This window comes from Diplotaxodon limnothrissa, linkage group LG1 (genome assembly GCF_057381915.1).
Source record: "Diplotaxodon limnothrissa isolate DT_005_m linkage group LG1, D_limnothrissa_male_GT1.1, whole genome shotgun sequence".
NCBI classification, from domain to species: domain Eukaryota; kingdom Metazoa; phylum Chordata; class Actinopteri; order Cichliformes; family Cichlidae; genus Diplotaxodon; species Diplotaxodon limnothrissa.
In genome coordinates this window covers 26,248,056-26,261,908 of record NC_140596.1, presented here as the reverse complement: position 1 = coordinate 26,261,908, position 13,853 = coordinate 26,248,056, and the positions used below count along the sequence as shown (strand labels likewise).

General features: G+C 38.7%; 1 protein-coding gene across 1 annotated transcript; it reads right to left on the bottom strand.

The window, feature by feature from the left end:
* Positions 1-10,306: 10,306 nt before the first annotated feature.
* Positions 10,307-11,895, bottom strand: LOC146639878 (uncharacterized). Its single transcript, XM_085356103.1, has 3 exons — positions 11,707-11,895; positions 11,289-11,384; positions 10,307-10,812 (listed from the first exon to the last, which is right to left on the bottom strand). The coding sequence occupies exons 1-3, from the start codon at positions 11,893-11,895 to the stop codon at positions 10,480-10,482; spliced, it is 618 nt and encodes a 205-aa protein (XP_085212229.1). The 3' UTR covers positions 10,307-10,479.
* Positions 11,896-13,853: the final 1,958 nt, after the last annotated feature.

The window sequence follows — 13,853 nt, the reverse complement described above, 5'->3', positions numbered from 1 at the left end:
AGATCTTTTTTTCTTTTCCTTGTTACATTTCTGTTATTCATTATCCCCGGTGTTGACCTACACTGTGTCTTCAGAGTGTTTTCAGATATTAATGTGGCACAAATGTGAAGTCTTTGCTGAATATTCCTTTTGCTTATGGAAGCTTTAGATAATCTTCTGATACAATCAAATAAAAGGGAAACTGACATTTGCGAACACGATTTCCCTTCCAAACAGGCTTTTGAATTCACAGAAGTAGGATTTTCTTTTTTTTTTTCATGGTGCTGAAGAATTGCAATAGTTATAATGAGCTGCCTAAACTTTAATTTTACCCAATTATTCCTGAAATAATTCCTGAAAATATGACACAGCGGGACTTAAACGGTCTCTTACTCTTTGCTGCTGTTTTGATTATCAATTAAGCTTAGTGTGATTAAAATCGGTCTGAAGGATGATGAGTCACTCTGTTTCCAACCAGTCCGGTTGGAAACAGAGTGACTCATCAATAGCCACATTCATCAATAACTTCTCTAACTATGCCACCTCCTCTTCATTTCTGTCATTTACTTTTCTCTCGCCCTTGCAATCTGCTTTTCTCTTTTCCCTCTCGACCGCTGGGCACAGTTCAATTCATGCATATTATACTGTGCATGTCGCACATTGTGCACAGCTCAGGGCTTTCCTGAGTTAGGTTTTGGGTAATGATCAAATTAATTAAAGAACATAAGCTACAAATCAACATCTCAATTGTTTCTTTTTGGAGACAAAACTTGGGCACATACATGTATATGATTCACTATTCATCATCTAAACACGGGCCTGAGTGGGATTTTTGTTTGTGTTTATAACTGTGTGTGTGTGTGTGTGTGTGTGTGTGTGTGTGTGTGTGTGTGTGTGTGTGTGTGTGTGTGTGTGTGTGTGTGTGTACTGTAGTTGACTAAATGGGTGGCCGTGTGATAGAAGCTCATCAACTGAGTGATAATCTAATTACTGCTGCGGACTAAGATAGATGGAGCCACGCAGCAAAACACACATCTTTGTAAGATTTAATTTGCGTGGTAAAAGCTACACAAATAATTTAGGCCCTTAGAAGAGATATGAATTTTGATGCAAGTCTATTAGTTATCGCAGCTCTGAAATGGGGTCACATAACTCACAGCGTGCCAGCCTGTCGACAAACTGAGAGTCTGTGGCAACAAACTAAGAAACAAATTGAGTAGCGTTACTCCAGGATGTGATTAAAACCAAAGGAGAGTGACATTTTGAGAGCTATTAGTAATTGGTGACAAATGTAATGGCTGCCAGTGATGGATACAGCTCCCTCACCTCTGCCTTTATGTTCAGCCTGAATCAATTTTTTATCCGGTCTCTTTTTTGTTTGATAGGAATAGAATATTAAAGAGAGGCTTTGGAGAAGGACGGCGATACCTTATTTGGCAGGTATCATGAGTGAATATGAGGAAGTCAAAGCTGGTTTCAGACATGCATGGAGATGAGACAGTTTGCTACAAGGGAGACAGTATTTCTGTAGCATTTGACCCCTGCAAAGAGATGGCTGTATGCGTGTCCCTTCTCCCAGATATGCAATGCAGATTTGCAATCTGTCAACTGAAGGCCTCAGCGGTCTAAATAATTGGATTTAAAAAAAATAAATAAATTGTAACCCAGTGAGGTCATTTTAATCAATTCTTGTAATTACAAATTACAAATCACCGTGTGCCAAGGGAGCTTTGTGACATGGCTGCTGTAAAATGGTTTAAGGCACAGGATCAGCTCGCCAACTCCTTTTTCTTGCTTTGGTGGAAAAGAAATGCTTTTAAATGGTTTTAAGTTTTGAGTCTAATTTATGGACTTCACTTCTCAGGTTCTTTGCTCTGATCTAATTAAATTGGACACGGCTTAAATGAGAATGTTAATATGTTGTAATATTCTGGCACTATAGTTAGCAGGCCTGATCTGAAAGAAGGGCTTTTAATAAAGCAACACCTTTTCACTTGTACTATATTGTGTAATAATTTTATCTGAGCTGCCTTAAATGAACATCTTTTCACATGTTTACTACCAAGCAGTTCATCTGAGGTAAGTGGCTGCGCATAAAATCTTCATCCAACTCTCATTTCTTTAGATTTGCCAGGAAAAGCAACGAGCGGCAGTTTATTGAAACAGTATGAATAGAAATACATTATATAAGGCTAAAAAGAAACACAGCTCTAAGGAGCTGTATTTGGTCTGACCACCTTTGTTTTTCAACGCACCCTAAACTCTGTTTTTAAAGCTTTCTTCTAATTCTGTTAAGTAGGCATCAGCAATAGTTCTCCTTCTTGGAGGAAATTCAAAGCTCTTCTTTGGATGTTGGCTCGGTTCTCTGTGAGGAATTTCAGATTTGGATTCATCACCTGTTGCCACTCTTCTTTTTTTGTTGGCATAGCTCAGCCTTTTCTTCCTGTTTCCCTTCCTTAAGAATGACAGCCACGCTTCCACTGAGCTCATTTCTGATGAGGCTTTAGTGAATAGTAGATGGATCAAGTGAAGGGCCAATTGGATCTCTCAGGTCCCGTGTCAGGTTTTTGCTGGATGTTTTCCTATTTTTTAAGGACTTTTCATTTCTTTCAGATGCTGTTCATCTCCTGAAAAATGCCAGGTTTTCTGCTAATAGATCTTTTCGGATCACCTTTTTGGTGCAAAAATACTATTTTATTTCAAACTGTTTTATTGTTGGCTTTTTTGTTGTAGATTCAACTGAATAAAGGGGAAGAAATTATTGGAACAGTGTGCTAGTAAGTTAGCAGAAGACATAGCAACTTCAACACACACCAAACTTAAGTGATTTTCTTCTGGAGTTTCCATTGTTTATGCATTACATCATAACCTCAAACAGTAGCATGAACGTTTATGCACTGTGCATTCAGTTGTAATGTCCAAATGGGTCTTGAGGATCTCAGATATTTTCCATCATGTCAGAGCGCCAGCCAGTGGCGGTCCTAGCCTGTTTGGTGCCCTGGGCAAACACTCCCTCTGGCGCCCCCCCCCCCCCCAATGACACATCTGCTTACCTGTATCTTTTGCTCGTTTCTCCTCCTCTTCTTTTCTATTTTTTTCTAAACTGAGCACCTGATGGCTTTGAACTTTTCTTGTCCATCTTCCATTGGTTTTGATTTTTCACTTCAGTATGAACACCCATCCCCCACCCCGAGGATCACCACAACATAACCTAATGAACCTAGACCCTTAGTTCACAGATTCACTTTGTCTAAGGTGTATTTCTGGGATTTCGAACAACCCAGGATTCTGATCATGAATACATAATGGGCTTGGATTTACAACATTATAAATGAAATGTGCTCTACTTGGAAGCAGCCGGCCATCCTCCCCTGTCGACGGGTTGTGTGTGAGACTTTAAATCATCAAACTGTAAATTATAAATTTTAAATTGTTATTGATCCCTTTACCCCTAGTCCTAAAGTGTATATTTTCTTACTCTTCTTATATTTATTGTTTGTTTACTTGCACTGCTGTAACTTGAGCTTCGTTGTCTCATCTCTCTATATACTGGACTGTATGTAGCGGAGATGACAATAAAGTTTACTTTGACTTAAGCAGCGAGCAGGCGCTCACTTTTTGCGTACACAGCAAATCCAGCATGTCCAAATTAACACTGTCGGATTTGATTTCAACACTATTAAAGTGTCTATATGGGTCCACACCAGAGAGTGTTAATTTAACTCTTTTTGGAGAGTTGGTACGTTAACTCTGATTTAGTGTTAAACACCAAATCTGTCTGGAGTTGATAATTTAACACTTGGTGTTAAGAGTTTATATATTAACTCTCAAAGAGTATTTTAGTTTAACTACGTAAGAGTTATCTTCTAATTCATTCTTAAAAGCGGGAATTTTACTGTTCTGAACTTCTAGAAATTTCTTTTGGAAATAAACATTTACTAAAAAGATGCAATGGTTTTTGAAAAACATTTATTCTGAACTGTGCACCACAATTTCAAAACATTTTCTGAAAGATGTAACAGTGTACATGTTCTCACTTTCATTAGGTCTGACATAGTAAATGCAAATAACAGCATTCTCAACACTTATTTCTTCAATACAATATGCATGTCCTTCATTCATCACTTTGTGGAACTTCAACGCACTTCTGCTCTCCCCCATATTCCATCTTCACAAGCATATCCTGTGCGGAGATCGAATAAAAATTAGTTGACACTAATTAATGGCACAAATAATCCAGTAAACAATTGCAGCACAGTAAAAAAAAAAAAAAAAGGAATCCTCTTTGAGCCATTACTTGTGTAAAGTATTTTCCCAAAAGACAAGGACACAGGCAACAGGTAATACTGAACTAAATGTAAAACCTCAACCTTTTTCATTTTTACCTAAACCGTGTGCACAAAACTCTGGAGGGATCTATGCTAACGTAGAACCCAGTCAGGACGTCTGCTACTGCTGTTTGCTCGTGTTTTTTGTTTGTTTTTTATGGGCGATCGTTTTCAGGCTTCAAGTAGCACCATTATACCAACATTTCACATTCTAGACATTGTTTTAGGTGTATTTGACCAAAAGTTTGACTGAAAATTCACATGCAAGCTTTTTTTCAAGGCTGTGGCATTTGCCCGCAGACAATACCTTTCAGCTAGCTAAAACAGAATATTATGCTATCACCGAGCAACATGGCTAATGCCTTTCACACAGCTTTGTCTCAACTCCAAAGAGCCACAGAAGTAAAAGCTCATAATAATAATTGAAACAATCTTTGAAAAAATGACTTACCAAGCATGGCAAACAACTCAAATATGTAGAGCAAAATGTTCTGAAACGGCTTCACTTCAGCTTCGATTGGAGCCGTGCTGGGGGCGGAGTCTGTGAATTCACTCTGTTGGTGTCATAGCCCCTCTAGGAGTTCAGAGTTAAGAGGTCAAGAGTTAATGTTTCCATTTTAACACCTCCAGATTTGACAGAGAAACGCTCATTTTTAACACTCGATTTTAACTACTATCATTTTACACCTCAGAGTTACATTAAAAGAATGTGACTCTGCTTAGAGTAAAATTAACTCTACTTTTGCAAGGAGACTATTAACACCAAAAAATTTAACACTTTTGAATTTGCTGTGTATAGAATTTCGAAAAAACATTGGTGCAGATTATAAGTTTGTATCATAATGTCTGGTGTTTTCGTGTTTGTTGGTTTGTTTTTATTTGTTTTTATTTTTTTTTTATTTTGCGAGTTGGTTATTAGATGCTGCTCCAGCCTGCCAGAGAATCCCCCGCCGCCCCGCCCTCTCCTCCCTGTGCTGCAAGCAGCAGGCGCACCTCGCAAACGGAGGGCACCCTTACTCCCAGCAAATGGGCGATAGAAAACCGATCGGTGCCTATGCCATTCCCAATATGCGCTGGCTGACGTCGGGGCAGCATGAGTACGAGCAATGTTTTTTATTGCTCGTACTCATGCCCTGGGCAACCGCCCGTGTCGCCCGTATCAAAAACTGCTACTGGCGCCAGCAGTGTGTCCCTACTCTCAACACTTTGATAAAGACGAGTTCCTGGAATACTATTCATCCATCCTCTTCTGCTGACCCAATTCAAGAGTTGTGGGAGGGCTGGAGCCAATCCAGGATGCCATAGGGCGAGACACCCTGGACAGATGGTTCACACCTGTGGGCAATTTAGAATCATTAATTGGCCTAACCCCACTAATTGCATGTCTTTGGACTGTGGGAGGAAGGTGGAGTACCCATAGAACCCACGTAGACACGGGGAGAACCTGCAGACTCTACAAGGTGCTGTCCAATATAATCATAATAATATAATTTAAGAAAACTAAACAAAATGTTGGATAGTTAAGAACCAGACCAAATAATGTGAAATTGTTGGTTTTATATGTTCGTATGTTTGTATTGTTGAAAAACCCAAGAGCAGACAGCACCCAAAGTTATGTTTATAAATTCCACAAACTGAATGATCCATTATTTGCTTTTCAGTTTAAAAGTGTAAATGTTTGAAAAGAGACCTTGTACACCAACAATTTCTGGTGACACGTGCATACATCCGAAACTCTTTAGACTGAAAAGAAGGAACATATTCTCTACACTTTTATAAACCTGTAATCCTGTTCCTTTCAGTCAGCCATGCACTGGATAAAAAGGCTTGAAGTCATTTGCAATTCCAGGCTTGGACAGTTCCAGGTCCATGTAGCACCTGAATAAAATTAAATAGTGTCACCACATTAGACCAAAACTTGTGAAAATATGCTTCATTCCCAGCAAGCATACAGCAGTCAACACATTTAAACAGCACAACAGCTAAAAGCATCTTTTTTTCTTCCTTCGTCCAGAAATTGCAGGGTGCACAATATTACCTCTACTTTTAATCATTTTTTTTGATATATTCATTTAAGGAAGCTAAATCAAATCTGTGTGTCGGACGTGCTAAAATAATGGTGTTTGACTCTTCAGTTTACATTGGAGACAGTTTAACTGCTTTGAAGCAGAGAAACAGAAAATGGGCCACAACAGAAAATGCATAAATTGTTACCACAAATAAAACAGGTAAGTAAAATGGTAAGACACGCAGAGGTCGGCTCAGGGTTGGATTGCCTGCGGAACTCAAGGCCAACAGAAATTCATCTTCCAGCTGATTTTCAGTGCTCTCCTTCTCCCTCCGTCTGCAATGGAAGCTGTTATTTTCCTCTTCAACATTTCTCCTTTTTACACCTCGGTCTATTTCTCAGTTGTTCAACCCCCTTCTTTTTTTAATCCCCAGACTGGACTCGACTGTATTCTCCAAGTGTCTTGTTGATAGGCTCGGAGAATGTGATTCAGCTGCGGAGACAACCGCTCATCTGTTGTCCTTCTCATATCCACTGCTAATCTCCCTCTCTCCTTTCTACTGTCGCTCCAACTCCTTCATTTCTGTGCTGACAGAAGCCCATTTTAGATGGAGTGTCCTTTTGCGTCACATACCTTTCTCATCAGCGAGAATGAGGTTTTTTTTTCCACATATCCTACAAGGCCCTCTCACCCTCAGATTTATTGTCAGTGTGGAGGCTGAAGTTGACTGCTTCCTCTCTGTGATGTATTTTCATTGATGCCCTGACACTCTAGAGTGTAGAGATGAGCTTTTGCCATCAATAAAACACACTTTTGTTGGTGTAGACGTACTAGTAGATCAGTGTGTGAGACAAGACGTGTACAGAATTGAATAAAGCGGTGCAGAGACGAAACATTACTTAAATCTGCAAACTGAATCCAGTTTAAGTACATCACACTGTCTGTTTTACGCTAAATTCCTTGCTGCACATCCATTGTTAGTCAGCCCCCTGCAGATCCTTTCTCTCTCTCTCTCCTCCACCTCCACAGCTCTTCCCCATTCTGCTTGCTTCTCTTTCTCCTGCAGCACTTTACCTCTATCTGTCATCGTCCTCTTCCTCTTTCTGCCTTCTTCCTTGTATCCAATTGAGGGCTGTGTCCTTCACCTTGCCCTCATCTAGGGAACAGATCAATAGAGGCTGAGAGAGGCCAAGCATTGCTCTTTCAGTGAGATTTTCACTTTCACGTGGATTTGGTTGCATGAGCATGCAGGAATTGAGGCACACTGATACGTTTGTCTAGCGATGTCTCAGACCTCTTAGATGAACAAATTAAAGTGTTCACATCTTTTTTTCCCTTTTTTTAAAAAAAGCACTTAAAAACATGCTCATTTTACAACATACAGTCATTTTGTTAGTGAAGTAAACTAAACTTGCCAGAATTTTCAGTCCAGAATAAAACAGAATCTATATCTAAAATATGGCTGTTTTTGCCATTGTGGTGTTTTGAAACTGGACATGTGAGTAGAGTTGTCACGATACTAAATTTCAAACATGATACTGATACCAAGGAAGTCAATTAATCTTTTAGGGTACTGATGTCATTAGTTTGGTAGAACAGGGTTGTTAATCAGTTTTGGGTGCTTTGGTGTTAATGAAGTTAAGGATGGCTCGGCATCCTTTTTGTGCGCTCTGCCCGGCACCTTGGAACCTGATCACCTGCAGGAACACCTCGACCACTGACATTACTTTATATTTTTGGAGAAGTGTTTCTATTGGAACCTAAACAAAGGGTAAAAAAGACAACACAATACATCTAAATACCCAATCTAATATCTAATACATCTAAATAATTGAATTAGTGAAGAAGAACAGCATTATGAACAAGTTAAACATTAATTTTGGATTAAGTGTGGTATAAAAAAATACTGTAAGACTAAACTGAACACCGCCTGCATTTTAAACTGACCACACAGCTGGCTACAACAAAATAAGAAACACATTTGAATAAATTATTGTAAGAGCAGAATAGTTAAAGTTGATCATCTTGTCCGCGTCTGTCTGCAGCCTCTCTCTCATCCATCATTCCCACTGCTCAGCCTCAGTCTGCAGCTCTTTATCTCCTCAACTCTGCCCCTCAGGCATGAAATCCACCCTTTTCAGCTGCTCTGCTCCGCGTTTCACTCTTTATTTGCTCAGATTAGTTCTCCACACTCTGGATACTCTGCTCAGTTCAACTTTGATTCCCCTGCTGCTTAGTACAGCAACCCAACCAGTCCTCGGTGTATCTGTAATTCGCTCTGTCACAGCTCAGTATTTCGTAATTATTCATTTGTTATCTAGCTACAGTCTTCTAGCCACTGTGTTAATGCTAACAGATTACCAATGTGGCTACTAGGTAATTGCTAACAGCTAATGTTAAGATTAGCTAGATTAACGTTTATGAAAAGTGTTCAAGACTTAAGTGTTGTTGAAACGGTACACTGTAAACCCGAATCAGTTGACTGAACTTAAAACATTTGTGGAAACTGATTACCTCAAAAGTTTTAAGTACACAAACTCATCTTTTCTAAGTATGGGGTACTCAAAATTTGTATTTATTGTTTTTTTTTTTTTTTTTGTTTTTTTTTGGAAGTGACATCAGAAACAGCAGCATGTGACATCACGTGATGGCGGAGCTTCAGTTCATCCTTTGTCATCCTTTTTTTTTTTTTTTTAATAGGACAGGGGGAAAGAATGAAAGAAAGAGGGGGAGAGGAAGAAAGAAAACCAAAGGGGAGAAGAGACGGTGAGAAGGGGGGGAAGAGAGAAAAAAAAACAAACTCCTGGGTCACCTGTATGGAGAGAAAGAAAAACAAAAAAAAACAGGGGAGACAGCAAACAACAAAGAGCAACATAATAATAATTAAAAAAAAAAGCACCATCACAATAAACTAGCTAGTCATAGATATCAATAGTTACTAAATAATAAACGATATTGTGCAGCACGCAAGATAGACAGCGCACAGTGTGCTTTGAGGCAGCAGCCAAGAAAGCTGTAGTCCGCATCTGTGAATACCCATGTGTACACCTGTGTGCATACCTGTGTGGATCAGCATGCTTGCATTCCAAAGGTTTCTCCATGTAATGATCTGCTAGAGAGTGTGGGGAGCCACAGCCCTGTCCTCTATGGTATCAAGCAGGTATGGAGGAGATCAAAACTCCAGACATCCAGAGGCCCCCAGAACACAAGAGACCAAGGAAGACCCACAGAGGGGCAGCCGCGCCACTGTCCCAGTAAGAGCTAAGGAGAGTCCCAGATGAGAGCTCATTCAGCAGCCGCGGAGCAGAAGCCAGGGGGAGTTGCAGTGACGCGCCCGTGAGCTCCGCCGGCAGCCAGCTGTGCCTGAGTGACCGAGCCCCAGGCCGAGAGGCCGGGGGCACCCCACCTCCAAAGTGGCCCGAGCGAGCCCCAATAAGCGGCCGCCAAGGAGTGAGCCGGTGTGTACCCGGACGCCCACCCCCAGATTTGTATTTATTGTTAACTTAAAAATTTTAAATTATATTTTTATTTTATTAATTGAGCTTTACTTAAAAACTATATACTTTAATTTTAATATTTTTGTGTTTTTTGTAGTTTACTATTTTGATCCAACACAATGCAATTATATTACAAACTAAACGCAAATTACATGATTATTAATTAAAAGAAATTTATTATTAAATGTTTGAGTGTAGACTAGTAAAAAAAATTAGAGAAATTCATTTACTTTACATTTTGTTTATTTAACATTTTTTATGGAAATGTAAAAACATCACTTAGTGTTTTTATAAAACCACTAACATGGACATTGGCACCATAAAGTGAGCATTATAAATTCAATGTAGAACATGTATCTTTTTATAAAATCACAAAGGACAACATCAGTCCTAATTGCATCTTTCTCAAAATACATAAATTCAAAATAAAAAGTCAAATACTAATCACTTTTGTTTGAAAAAGAAATGAAAAACAATTTTATAAAATGGGTACAAATAAAGATGATCATCTTCCAAATAACCAGAGCAAAGTTAGGTAAACTGATGGAGTTAAATCCACCCAAAGTCTGTAGTAAACTTAAAGTGCTTTAAATAAAGTGCTTAAAACAAAGTGCTCAGTAACAGAGTGCATGTCCTAACAAACATTGCCTTATATTCCTTCCAGAACTACTCTTTCAGCAACAAATCATTTTTAAGAGCATGTAGGCAGGGTTTCAGAGGTTTGCCATCAACAAGCCCCATGAAGATTTTTTGGACAAAGGTAAATGTGTGAACGAGCTTCCTGGGGTAGTCTAAATGCAGAGCATAGATCAAGCCAAACAATAAGGCAAATGCATCTGCAAATCTGGGAATATCACGCATCACCAAGTCGCCTTCCACCACAATGGCCATGCTTGAGGAAGTAAAATGGACTGGACTGGTCTGGGAAGCGCCGTCGGTAACCACTGTGAGAAGGGCAACTGGAGTGTCAATGAGGGTCGACTCATCCAATGTGTCCGCCTGGAATAGACACAGTATCAATAAGTAAGGTTGGTTTGAGAGAATGTGACAAGCAAGACGTGTAATCTAGCAAAAAATTCAGCAGTGTAGTGGGTTACTTTGTAACGGGTTAGGGTACTCTACTTTTTTGAAAAATGTACATTACGCGTTAGCTTCTTGCATTACATAATTAGTATGTTTGTTATTTTTCTAAAAAAAAAAAAAAAAGAAGTCATTTTTTATTTTATGACTTTATCTCAAAAAGAAACTAAATCTTGACTTCAGCCTTGTTTTTGGGGCCACCTGCAGCGTAGCCGAAGTGCTGTGATACGCCTGTGCCCTGCTCCTGACCCTGTGTGTGTGTGTGAGGGTTTTCTAAAGAGAGGGTATTTTGCTTGTACAATTTGGTAGCTGCTAGGGTATTAAATTGTATTTAAAAAAAATCCATGGTGTTTTATCTCACTGGCAGAATTTAAGTGATGCAAAAATACACTTACATTACATGTCTTAAAGAATTCTGGGTCCTCCTCCCGCAGGTATACAGGAAGGGCACGAAGCACTGCAGTGCGTTTCACGTTGATATCAGGCGCCTCCTAAAAAGGGAAAAGAAAAGTTCATTGAACACAAAGTTTTCAGGTGTCATTCTTTTGGGGAGAATACATGTTTATGAAACTGCATGACATGTGACTCTACATAATTTTGGAGACATTTCTTTTAAGACACAACCTTTCTGTCTCTTATGACAAAGAGTCTGTATCTTACTCATTTGACAAAAATCCTACACAGTATTTTAAAGTAACATACCAGATCAGAGCTGTAATCTGTAAAAAACACAGATGTTCAAAGCAAGGAAAAATTGAGTTTTTATCAGTGAAACTTTTAATTTGTGTTAATTTTATCATTATCAATATTCACCTGAAGATCATAATGATTCAGGATGGTTCGCAGCGCCTCTGATATCTTGCCAGTCCGTGCAGCCTTCTGTCTGTATAGAGCCATAAGTCGTGGTGTGTGTCTGTCAAGTTCAGCGTAGAACTGGTCAGTGATAATTATATACTCAGCCATCATTACAGCTTTCAAAAATTTCAAAAGTACACTGTACATTTCATGACAAAATAAACACTTAGCATGGTAAAAAAAAAACCTTACAATTACTGCTGTTTACTTTGAGTGCAGTCTTGAATTCTATGGCCGATCATCCAACAGTCCAAAACATAGGTAAGAATTTCAGATGTTACAAAGTCACAGGCCATCATTCCATTTAGTCATGGTAAACAGTAACCCTCTTTTAGTTTTAAGTTTTTACCATATAATCAACATTGTCTCACCATGTATAAATTCTGTTAAGTTGGAAAAAAAAAAAAAAAAAAGCACAGAATACATATGAATTTACACTGCAGTTATTTTAAAAAACCAAGCCAAACTGCGGGATAAATCTTTGCAAAGACACATTGTTATGCAATAGTACATAATACATCAGTGAGATACTTGTAATATTACACAGAACTTCTACTTACAAACTACTTCTTTTACAGGCTGCTGCTTAAGATAGAAGTTGCCACTGCTAGCTAAGTCACTTTTGAATGATGCTAATGAGAAGAAGAAAAAAACCCGGCCGAACAATGAGGCTGCTGTTGTAAAAACGCCAACTTTCTTGCGTTGGCAATGGGTCGTTAAAATATCACTAAGACACTTTCTTTATGTGCAATTCTTATTAAAACTGTGTTTTAATCGGTTAAAACTGTAAAACTGACGATATCATCGGTTTGAAAAAGAGCGCGAACAACAGCGAACAACAATTCACTACCTGGGTCTGTGCTGTTTAACACAACGGCGCATTCAAAAACAAGTTAATGGCTGCAACATATTAATATACTTGCTTTTTTACGGAAAAAATAAACATAACGAAGGTTCCGTTTTACTTACAAGTTTCTCCAAATGTGCTCTCCGGTCGCTCGAGAAGGGCAGCCATATTGAACAGAATTTTCTGTCAACGTCGTTCAGGTTAGAGAGAAAACGTCATGACGTCATGACGTACAAATGCGGAGCTCGAAAAAAAAAACATTTACTCAAAAATCATAATTAAAAAAGCAGTATTTACTCTTAACTTCTAAGCCATGTACAATTATAACTGTTTGAATCGTTAAGAGAACAGAAAAGTTTTAAGTTGTTTCAACTTTGTGACGCATTTTAATTGTTGTATCCACAAACTTTATAAGTCAGGTGGACTGTTGGGGTTTACAGTGTAGCTTTACTGACCTCTGAATTTCCTGCTAAAGTGTTGTCTGCAGGCGCTGTGTGAAGCTGTGTGTCGACTAGAGGAAGCAAGGACATCAATACTATATTGATACTATATAATAATGTGTATCCTATTCAATATTCATGTGTAGTTTTGATTAATATCTAAATTTCTTTTTTTTTAAATTTAGTGTTTTAAAAGTACTGCTCATTAAGTGAGGTCATTTGTTACACTACTAGTTACATTACTTTTGCTTTACTCTGCAGCATGACCTCAGAAGAATTGTTCCATACTGTATTTATCAGCATATAATATGAGCCTTAGGTTACATGCCTACACCCTAGGAAAAGGGCATGTTGGTGATTTTTTTTTATCTGTCTGCCCAGATGATTGAAGGAGTTCTGTAATGCAAGAATGACTACATTAGGGTTGAGCAATTTGTTCTATAGGCCAACTATCCTATCATCCCCCTGATGAACAATAGCATCGCCATCTGGCGGCAGAGGAGGTTATCCACCCTCCATAATTTAATTTATTTTATTCCATAAATTTTGTTGTACACATAAATTCCATTGTCAATGTAAAATGACAATAAAGGGCTATTCTATTCTATAATGTGTGGCCCAAACACAGAAAAATTGTGCATGAGGGAGAGAGAGACACATGCACATCAGGAATTTATTTTTCGCTTCCAGCATGAACAAACATTTACACGCTGACATGCAACGACTGTCTGTAATTAGCTAACATAAGTGGATAGTAGAGATGTGCAAAGCAGCTGGTATTTGTATCTGTGTTTGTATTTCTCGAGGGGGGAAAAGTA